Consider the following 11,732-nt stretch of genomic DNA (forward strand, 5'->3'; position numbering starts at 1 on the left):
AGAGGCCGCTACATCTGTGGTTGGTATACGACCATGGATACGAGAGGGTTTTTGCGATGGGATTAAAGGCATTGAAGGAAAGTTCACAGCTGGAAGGATTTCTCTACAGCTACATAAAAGCAGCGACCTGACCCCATAGGCACCCACCGAGACCAAATTCATCCTCAGAGAAAGGAACCTGCTTTGGGAACTCAGCCGCCCAACAAAAGGGTGAACAGCACCACCTGCTGGATAAGCTTATGAATGACACGTTCTCTTGTATAATACTTTGAATATATTTGCACAAAATAAAAAGCAATGCGCCAACAACACAGGTCAATAGTCAGACGTTATAGAAAATGTTTTTACCGTACTGCAATCAAAACAAGTGACATCGCTGAGGCACGAGGCACATCCTAGTGACAGGATAAGTGTTGCTTCAGCCTACAACACGGCTGCCCGGACTGTGCACCAGCCACAGGTGCAAGCGTTAACGGCGGCGGCAGGTTCACAAACACCGCTGGTGAGACCTCCTTCATGTAAAACGAATAACAAGTCTTTACAGGACACTGATCGGTGGTCTCTCATTGCCCCTCGCGTCCTGTGTTCTGGGACGGGCCGACAATTACTTGTTGGCGACTGCAGAGAGCTGGTCTCTTATCCGGCCCAGACCATCCAGCATTGTGTCCAAGGTTTCTTTGCCAAGTTCCATGGTGAGGGTGTATGTTGCCGGATTCAGTCTGCACAGATCAGGATCCTCCTGGATCTGGCGAATAAGTAACACAAATATGATGTCAGTGACTTTTCTCTTCTTCTATCATAGCAAATAAGCCCCTTTTATCCTTAAGTCCCCCTCTCCCCCCTCCCGTTACAAATAGACACTTTAAGGATCGAAAAATTATTCATGAGAAAGCAGCCAATCAGCAAGATGTATCTCAGTGATGTCGCTAGTTCCCAGCGAAATGATAGGCTGACAATACTTCTGTATTTCTGCAATGGGTTCCTCTATGGCAGTCATACAGTTATGAGGCTGCTTATTTAGTAATATGGGACCAAGAGGAATAGTGCCCATTACCCAGAGATTAGCATAAAGCGTTACAGTCTCCCCTGACTGGATCTGATACAGATCAAAAAGAATCGGGCACCGCTGAGTCACTATGAATAAGCCAATCCAAGCAGTGCCATGCTACAGAGCAAGGCTGCAAAGCCGTAAGTCACCACTGCAGGGCTGGGGAACAGTATGATAAACTTACTTATAATACACAGTAGATAAATAGCTGAAAATCAGAGAAAGATAAAGGTAATGCGTAAAGAAAAGTGACCGCTGTTAACCCACCATAAATGCCGGCACAAGTTAAATACTCACCCTCATCTGCAGCAAACAGGTGGGCACCGCCATGCTAGCCACAGAGTCCGACGAAGTCTTAATGTCCACTCGCCAGTCCAGATCCACCAGGCGTGGTAAGGAGACTGAGAGGGGAGACAGAATTCAGTGCCAGCCCTGAACTATCCATCCACATAATGTTCACTTGTGTCCCTAACTCAGGTCATTTGTGGCTGGCTGGTACCTTACAAATCGTGGCCCTGCAAAACCGTAATATGTTCAGACGTAATTCTAACTCGCTCCTGTTACATATATTATGTGGATGAAGTTTTACACACACAAAGTAAAAGGAATAAAATAAATGTCGTAACATTGTGGAGCTGCAAATCTCATCTCTGCAAAGGGGTCTGCGCTCGCTATTGCCGATGGTTGCTAATCTGCGCATGAATCACAGTGCGCGTTTGCAAACTACACAGTGCGTTCGCAGATCCCTTGCTGGCCCAGCAGAGTGAGTGACAGGAGAGGCCGTTTGTGGGTGGTAACAGGGGCAGTGGAGGTACGAACGCAGGCGTGCCTGAGTGTTTCAACGCCGTTTTAGAGGCGTACATAATTAACAGGCAGCGTCATAGTACACGTCATCAGCCATTTTTTTACTCTATTTTCCTTGCAATGCTTGCGGTAGAAAAAAAAGCTACCACAAGCACTGCGTTCCCATCCGATAGAGGTCGATGTACCAATGTTTTCACAAACTTCCAGGAGATGACGTGGGTCAATGGGTGTCTCTGCATTCGCTAAGGGGAGTCTGCATACACAAAGCGAACGCTCGTGCAGGTACGATGGGTGCGTGCTTATGCCTTGGCGAGCGATCGCTCCCCGCCGCGTCTCTTTCAAATATTTGCATACGCATCGAGCGAGCGTACGCTCATAGGGACCGGGTCTGAATCAGGCCCTCTGTATTTGGAATAAAAAAAAAAAGTTAAGATGCAATTGGTGCAAATCTATTTATTTCTTTGCATGCAGGGTAAATACTGGCTGCTTGTGCATGTAGCCCACCGATGCTGGTCAGATTTATTCTTAACACTGCAATTTAGATTTAAGTTTACAAATACCCCTCCCAAACCTAACTCTCTATGCACATTACAAATCTGAATGTTTTTGCCACGGTGCATAGTCACTTGCTCTTTTTTTGGTTTGCTCCCAACTTAGAATCAGCCCCTCCATCTCCTCATTCCTTCCCCTTCCCCAAGTGTCCCAGCATACTGGCAGTAGGCTAATGAGGACGGGGTGTATATGATTTTTTTAGCAAAAATGTATATATCCTGCCCTTTTCTTCTTCTTAGTTTAAGACCTCATAATGTGACAAAGCCGCAATGACTAAAACATCTGCCTGCATGGCTAGTCTTACAGACTCAGGGCCTGCTTCAGAGCCGCTCGCTCGCGCTGTGCGTTCGCAAGCGGCCCAATGTTCTGCTTACGCACATGCTTCGTTCTGCGCGTGCGCGAACTATAAACTACGATCACAACCATCGCGCTCGCCCAGCAAAGGCAGCCCAGGGTAATGAGTGACAGGAGAGGCCATTTGTGGGTGGTAACAGGGGCAGGACACTAATAACAGGGGGTTGGAGATGCGAACACAGACGTGCCCGGGTGTTTCAACGCCGTTTTAGAGGCGTGCATAATTAACAGGCAGCGTCATAGTACACGTCACTTGCTATTTTTTAACACTGATTTCCTCGCAATGCTTGCGGTAGAGTAAAGCTACCTCAAGTACTGCGTTGCATCCGATGGTGCTCAATGTACCAATGTTTTAATACGCTTCCTGGAGAAGACGTGTGCTGGTGGGCGGATGCCTGTGCGATTAGGCGTACGCTCAGACAAAGTGGTCGCTCGCTAAGACATGGTGGGCATGCTTATGCCTTGGCGAGCGTTCGCTTCCCGTGGCGTCACTGATAAATTTGCATACGCATCTAGCGAGCGTACGCAGATAGCGACCGGGTCTGGATCAGGTCCTCACTACGGTCGTAGTAGCCTTATCGGGACAGTGGTATTGTTTCCTTCACGGAGGAGTCTAGAAAATGGGTTGCGATGCTCGGCACACACCTGAACAATTTCACAGACGATCCGACCAAGTTCATAATTTTCTCACTGATGAAATGATTTTCAGAACATCGACGTTATCATGTACTCTCTAATGATGTTTTTAAGCAGGACTAGGGGCAAAAACATCGGACAGATAATTGAAAATGCAGACACACCGCACGATATCGGCTCATCGTTTTCTACCGATGTCATGCAGCCCTTCAGATCCAATCTGACTGGTTTTGAAACCTAATCGGCCCTGGGTGTTGCGTACACACACTATGAGATTCTGGGGCAGAGCAGACGAATATATGCGGATTGGCCCGTGGGTATCTAAGCTTGCTGTTACTGAGCTAGAAATGTGATCCTGCCGATGGCGGCCACCTGTAGCAGCCGAGGACGCACACACACAACATAAGCACGCACTTACTGCTTGCGTTCTGGGCTTCGTTTCTCCAGACGGATCTAACGGGACAAAAATAAAAAATAAAAAAACATTTCAGGAGATATGTAACCTATTCATAACAAGTTCAGGTCACCGCATTGCCCAAAAGTAACATTCCCCCGGAGCACCCATCTCCAACACACTGTGGGGTCAGCTATTCTGTGGGTGAAACCGATATGACAAAAAACACAAAGGCCTACATCCAATTTCCGATTTCTGGACATGAAATGGGGCGCAACATAGGCATGGCAGCGCCTAGTTTGTTAAAATATTCCAATCAGGAACGTCATCACGCAATCAATTAAGCCCCTCATTGTGATAGAAGCTTGTGACGTCATTGAGCCTCGACAAGTGTCAACGGTTCCTGTTGGATAGACAGGGCGCAACGCCATGAATATTGACGCAGCCCACAAAGTGGTAGCCTCCAGTGTAGGTAGGTCACAGGGGTGCCTCAAGGCTAACGTACCTGATGTAACGGTCAGAAATACATATAATACCGGGCACGGTAATGCACAGTAACGAAAATGGTTCAAAGCAAATATCGTTAGGATTTACTGGTGTAGTATCTCTTAATCCAGAACTCTTTACAGGAATATATATTTAGGACCATGGGCATAACTACCATAGACGCAAGGGGTGCAGCTGCCATGGGGGTTAGAGCCTAAGGGGCCCCATCTTCTGTGTCAAGGTTACATGTGTTATATACATACGGTATATACATTTTTTACAATTGGGTGGTACATAGAGTCCCTTAACGACTTTTGCTACGGGGCCTTTAAATACCTAGTTACGCCCCTGTCTATGATTTATACCGTATTAATCTCAATGGGCCCTATAAAGCCACTGGCTATCTAATCATCATGGGAGTTGTAGTACGATGGTAAGTGGAAACTCTAACGGAACTACAACTCCCAAGATTCCTAGCAGCCAGCGAGTGAGCACATGACTGCCCCTGGGAGAGAGTCTCCACTCACACATTCTCCAGGATTATTTTGGTCAGGAGATTTTTCAGGTTCTGATGGAAGCCCTCTGGAAATACGGAGAGGACCTGCTCTGCGGTCACCAGGCCTCGGTACACCACGTGCCGGGTGAGTGCGTGTAGGCCGTGTACCACCTACACGGAAAGGGAAGTTTAGACAAGTAAGAACATTTCTGTATATTAGAGAATTACATTCAGTAGAACGCAAAGGGTGACAGACAGGATGACAATAATCAGATTGTTACCAATATTTCTAGAGACTTGCAGACCATTGCTCTGTAGCACTTCAGCACAAACATTTGAGCAGAGCATCTCACAATCGCATACAAGGAATGGTCTCAAAACAGAATTTTTTCTTATTTTTTTTAACACTCTTACTTCTAATCATCAGGGAATGGCCACTCTCAGATGAATGAAAGGTATTGCTTGTACAAGCCCCCTGTGACTTTCGCATGACATTTTATCTGTGTCTTTCAGCCATGCTTCAGTATCATCAGGAAGAGTTGGATATGATAACGTTGCATATGGAGTGGAAAAGTGTCAGATGTAGTTTGCTGTGTTGCAAGTACCCAAGAGCAAGATATATATTCTCCCAACCACCGGACTCCCGAAGGTAAGTAGCGGGGTTGGGGGGAGGATTAGGCACTATGAGGAGGGTTAGATTTAGGCACTAAGGGGGGAGGGTTAGGTTTAGGTACCGGGGAGGAAGAGTTGGGGTAGGGTTAGGGGTATGTTAGGTATACATACCTCGAGCTGTCTGGATGCTAACCTAGTCGCAATTCCGGCACCTGGATTCCGAACACAACCCATACAGATAGATAGATAGATAGATAGATAGATAGATAGATAGATAGATATGGCAGATCATATAAATACATGGCTAGATGGCACAGATATAAAGATGGCAGGCCTAAGCAATGTTTCATAAAACATTACAATAGGTAATGTCCTAGTGTGCTAGCTCCAGCTATACATCCGGGAACATTACTCTCACCTGAGCAGCTTCCTCAGCAGTGATGGAGAAGTTGGATGATACACTGTCAATCAGCTGTACTGAGCCAATGGCTGACCTCGGAAAGGCGTCTTTGCAGAGCTTTTGAACCACGTCCTTCGAGGGAGCCTTAAAAAAATATATCAGGTAGACGGATAGATTAGCACAGGGTGGGCGTGATCGGGTAGACAAAGTAAATGGCTTCATTCTTCCAGCTCCATCTGTGCTTTTCAGTCAAATACTTTTATGATCAGGCTCAGTTATTGATTACTGTTGCCCTAGGATATACAACGCCACGATATCTACAATGGATATAATTGTTTCCAGTGTCGTCTCCATGGGTAACACAAATACGTGACTGAAAAGCACAGAAGGGAGGCAGAAACATGATTTATAGAAGTTACAAGACAGAATATGTAAACCAATTAGTGACAGTAATGAGAGGGCTGAAAGGCCCCTTCTAAATGAGACTGCAGGGTAGACAAAATAGTGTAACAGTTGCACCTATCTCCTACAAATATCAGCATGTATCACGTGCCCGCAGGCAATAACGATATTTTAATACTTTATGTCAAACCTATCGTTCCGCAGTGAACTCCAAACCTTATTGATTGTACGTTAAATATTCATGGAACAATTTGTGTCGCTAGATTAACAGGCAATAATGTATTCATAGGCAATTGTAAGCTATAACAAAGACATCACAGCATTTACAACGGTGTACAACAGTAACTGCGCCTCGCACAATCCATGGGGAACGGACACCGGGAAAGACAGACCGCCGATTTCCACCTTGTGAGTTCACACAACGAACCTTCCTGTATAGAGAATGTCCTCTCCTGGGGCAGATAAGGGTCCCAAGTTACAGCATACCGCAGATTTATCCTATGCATTGCTATCACACTGAAACTCGGTAGCTATATAGTGGTGAACGGCGGTTGTTAAAGGGATGGCGAGCCACCAATAGGCGATGAAGTTAAGCGGCGTACACACGTAAAGATTTTCTGTCCAACCAGCCAACTAGCTGATTGGTTGGAATGAGAATCTGGTAACGTATGGGAGTAACCGATGATCAGCAATTTGCTCCTAAATGCCAGAAAACAGATGAAAATGGCGTCAGACAAGTTTGTTAAATCTTTGATCTAAACAATTTGTTCAAACAACAGTTTTTGTCCATTTTCCGGCGTTTGGGAGCAAATTGCCGATCATCAGTTACTCCCGTACGTTACCCGATTTTCATACCAACCAATCAACTAGTTGGATGGTTGGACAGAAAATCTTTCCGTGTCTACCCAGCTTTAGGGTTTATAATACCCTCTTCTCTCCTAATACTTTCCTAAGTGGACATGGCCATTAAGAGGGAGGGGGGGGGGGGGGGCGGCAAGGCACCTGCCTTGTACTAAGTGCAAAAGATCCACCGCCAAGCCGGCGTATATTTACTGACACTCATCTCTGCATAGCTCACATTTGCGTAAACCCTTTCTCACTAACCATTACTCATGTGAGAGCGTGTTGTTACAGTACAGTTCCACCTCTTTGGTCAGAAGTGTAGGATGCAATGGTTATGCGCAGGACTCTGCATTGCTCGCACTTGGGTGTGCCCATTTTGTGAGCGAGCGCAGTGCGAATTCATGCAAGTTATTACTCCGCATGTTGTAGTAAACGGTAAGAAACTGGGACATTTATATAATTTTACATATGACCGTTCAGACGGGAAATGAGCACACAAAGGTCGCTGGCTCGCAGGACACATGTACCCACTCACTGTAGCTTATCCTGAAAGAACTGCAATTTTCCTTATAGTGTTTTCCAACCAAGAGTCCCAATATGATTATATGGAATTAAGATCGGACAGGACGAGTACCTGTATTGTCCTGTATGTGGTTACTGGCTATGCACCAAAGATCTAGGCCTTCACCCTGCACACACCAGCCCGGATCTATGTCATTCTGTCCTGCCCATATTGTTCAGTCTAGCACCCTGCACCTGTTACTACTCATGCCGTTTCTCTCTCTCCTGCCTGGGCTGTCGCTCTCTGTTCTGGTGCTTCTAGCGCACTCAGCTGATACAACAAACCGCTGACATACAGACCAGTGTGTGCTAGAAGCACCAGAGCAGAGAGCGACACCCCAGGCAGGGAAGAGGAACTGCACGGTATGTGACAGGTGCAAGGTGCTAGAATGAAAACTACTCCCATGTAACACCAAATTATCCTCAGACCCGGTTACTTGTCAGGCCTGTGGAATCACCCACTGGCAGTGACTGGAGCCACCTTAAAATGATATTCAGGATCAAATAAAATGACTATTTGTTACCAGTAAGTTTATTAATGATTTACTATTTTGCACGCAAAATATTAAATAACCACTTTTACTGCAAAAAAATAAATGTCACCTCCATATACAAGTTCTAATTAAGGTTAGTTGGTCCCTCTCAGCACTACTGCCAGCTATTCGGAGGTGAATGGGGAGCAGTAGGGGCAGAGAGAAGAGAAATGGTCATTGGTTTGTGTACAGCCCAGTGACTGAAGTCTTGTTACTGTTGTTACGTAGTTGGCAAACATATCGCCCAGGACCCAATATGATACAGCACATTGGCTGTCTGCGTCTGGAGTGATGCAATCTCCTATTGGTGACCTGGGCGAATCCTAGAGCCCTGGGTCAGGTGCGCAATACTTCACGCTAAGTAATATTTTTTTAAAGTTTGTGATGGGCACTGCGACCCCATCTGCCTATATAAATGCACTTTCCTTGAATGCGGGGGTGTCCGTTATTCCATATAAACGTAACAGTCCACATTACATGGACACAACCCAATGGAGATAATGGCCCTCATTCAGAGCCGTTCGCTATTTGCGGTCGTTCGTTCAAAAACAAGGGGTGGCTATTCAAATGATCCGTTCGCACATTGCAGTCTGTTCACACCTCTAAGTCTGAACGAGCGAGCAAAACATACGCTCGTTTATTTGATAAAAACGCCCCCTGGCCGCTCGCATCATACGTCATGTCCGCTATTTATTAGATTAATCGAGTACATCGAACAGCGTATGAACTGCTCGCTATTCTTGTGGATGGTTTTTTCAACCACTATATTGCGAGCAGTTCTGGCTATAAAACAACCAAGTGACGTGGTCAATGACGCTGCTGTATTAATTATGCACACCCATAAAACGCCCGCTTTGACCTTTAAGCACGCTTGTGTTCTGATCTCCACTCCCCGTTTTCAAGCACATTCCCGTTACCACCCACATACGCCTCATTCTGTCACTCAAAACAGCAGGCACTCGCTATATAGCGAACAAATGATTTTTGGCCGCACTGACTGGTTCGCACCTGCGTACTAAAAACCGTACGCATGCGCAGATGTGCGAACATCGCTCGGAACGAGCGTACTGCCGCTAACGAGCGGCTCTGAATGAGACCCAATGCTCTCCTGGTACAAAACCAAAGTTGGTATAATAGCACAGAGGGGGCACAGGAAATCTCAGATATATCAGCGTTTATTTAAGCCCTGAGAGGTTCCCAAACTCTCACAGCAATGACTGGGTGAAGGATTCAGGGGCTCAGGCAATGTTAGGAGTAGGTCATCCACTAAGAGACAAACCTTATATTCATAGTTTGTAATCTTATATATCCAGCCAAAGTCTCCACTCCTAAGGCACAGAGTGCCACCCTTGTCTGGTACTGCAATCTGTCTGGTTTAGCAAACAGCAGAGTCCGAGCCTGGCAGCGTGATAATTTGGACCCAGCTCAATGCATAAACAAATGGTCACTTAAATTTCCCGACTTGGGGAACTTAACGGAAGAATCAACTCACACTATGTAAAGCCGTCTCAGGGATAAATTTACTAAAGGTCGATTTAAATCGATCAGCATCAATGGTGTATTTCTGGGGCTAAATTACACATTTACTAACAGACAATTTTTTATTATATTTTTTTATTAGGTGTTAGTAAATGTGTGATTTAGCCCCAGAAACACAACATCGATGTTGATCAAGTTAGATCAATATGAAATCAATTAAAGTTCACCTTTAGTGAATTTACCCCTCAGTATACAAAGCTGGATTGAAGGGGGTGGGGGTAATTGGAAACACTCACTGAGGGCTTCTCCATAAGCCGGTCGGGTAAAGGCCCCCCCATACATCAGCAACTGATTGCAGCAATCGTGCAATTTGCAATCGATTGTGTATAAAAATGTTTTCCCTTTTTCAATCGATTGCAGATTTGGCACAATCGATTGCAAATTGCTGCAATCAATCTCTGATGTATGGGGATCTTAAGATCCATCCTGATTCTTGGACTAGTCGTTATTTGTCTACCTCACCTGACACTTGTTTCTCTTACGTAGCAAGAGAATGAAACTAGCACCGAATGTCTATAGGAGCACAGCCTTAACCACACATCTATTATAACATCCGATGAGTTATAAGTAGACAATGAAACACACATCACATCGGCATCCTGTACGCTATGGATTTTCCTCCTCCCGTACCAACAAATGTGTGCGCACCTTTGTCCAGTACCCCTATAGCACAAGTACACATTTACTGAGTACCCCCTAATTTCTGTAAGGGTATACCGAGTATTACCTTTATGTCTGAGAATGTGTCATCTCCCCAATCCCCTCTGCATTGTATACACTGTAAACTTATGAGCAATAATGAATGAAGGTAATTATGTAGTTTATATAATTCGACACCACAGCATGAAAAACCGATCAACGCTGTCCCTGGTACACACAGGATCGGTCATGCTGTAAGTATTAAGGTCCATCAGTAATTGATTGCAGCAATCGTGCAATTTGCAATCAATTGTGTATAAAAATATTTCCCTTTTTCAATCGATTGTGGCAATTCTGCAATTGATTGAAAAAGGGAAAGATTTTTATACACAATCTATTGCAAATTGCACGATTGCTGCAATCAATTGCTGATGTATGGGGGCCTTTAGACCCTGAGCTACTTTATTATCTGAATTAGAATAATAATAATTTAAAGTTGACTGAATGCTGGCACCTGCCTGACACCCAGCTGGGCAGCACATAAGGGTAGTGTATATATATATATATATATATATATATATATATATATACACACACTCACAGTGTCTCAGTGTTTACATGGCTTCCAAAGAGCATGAAACCCATAAGCTGCCAGTAATAAACATAAGTGATGTGCCCTATAGCTCTACATGCTGGCTTGCACCTTCTGTAGAACTACAAGCCCCAGCATGCCTAGCCCTGTGGCAGCTGGAGGGAGACACACAGGGTGCACCTCCCATCCTGGGGTTCCCTAACACACCCACCTTCAGCAAGAGCTGCAGACTGGCAAAGTCCCTCTCCTGCAGCACAGCCATCTTCCTCCCTGCTGTCATGTGACCTGTGAGGCTCAGTGGTCACATGCTCCGGCCGCAGTGCGCGCTGGGAGGTGTAGTCTTTCTCTCGCCAGTCACCCTCAGCTTAGCCTGCACTAGTGCTGCCTGAGTCACTGAGGAAGCTATAATGTGCTTTTTTGTGCTTCTGCTTTTGACCTCATGTTGTATTATAGTGGTATCATGAGCCAAAGTGCATGGAGTCCTGTTGGAGAAAAGCTCTATATAAATAAAATTATTCTTATTATTGCTATGGAGACATGACATACACTTGTCGCTTGTGTTATAGTTATTCACATGCATATTGTGCGTGCCTGTGCTGTCCACTATTAGGGGGTCTGTGAGCTATATAATGTTTTTTAATAGTTACCAACATTGGCAGAAATCTCCCAGAATGAATCCCGGGTAACGCCATTATGCCGTTGCCATGGAGATTACAATTATATGCAGACTCACATACAAAATAAAAGTACTGTCATGTACCATTAAGTACAAACACGAAGCAGCTGCCGATTGTCGCCATCATTAGTGCGCACCAGGGCTTGTGCTCATGCAAGTTCTCCT

The 11,732-nt window shown here is 45.3% G+C and overlaps 1 protein-coding gene across 1 annotated transcript; it reads right to left on the minus strand.

Annotated features, from left to right (window-relative positions):
• Positions 1-257: 257 nt before the first annotated feature.
• Positions 258-11,223, minus strand: COMMD9 (COMM domain containing 9). Its single transcript, XM_088459030.1, has 6 exons — positions 11,103-11,223; positions 5,801-5,926; positions 4,802-4,941; positions 3,813-3,847; positions 1,346-1,449; positions 258-745 (listed from the first exon to the last, which is right to left on the minus strand). The coding sequence occupies exons 1-6, from the start codon at positions 11,169-11,171 to the stop codon at positions 605-607; spliced, it is 615 nt and encodes a 204-aa protein (XP_088315156.1). The 5' UTR covers positions 11,172-11,223; the 3' UTR covers positions 258-604.
• Positions 11,224-11,732: the final 509 nt, after the last annotated feature.

This window comes from Taudactylus pleione, unplaced genomic scaffold (genome assembly GCF_031769625.1).
Source record: "Taudactylus pleione unplaced genomic scaffold, aTauple2 ptg000887l, whole genome shotgun sequence".
Taxonomy (NCBI): Eukaryota; Metazoa; Chordata; class Amphibia; order Anura; family Myobatrachidae; genus Taudactylus; species Taudactylus pleione.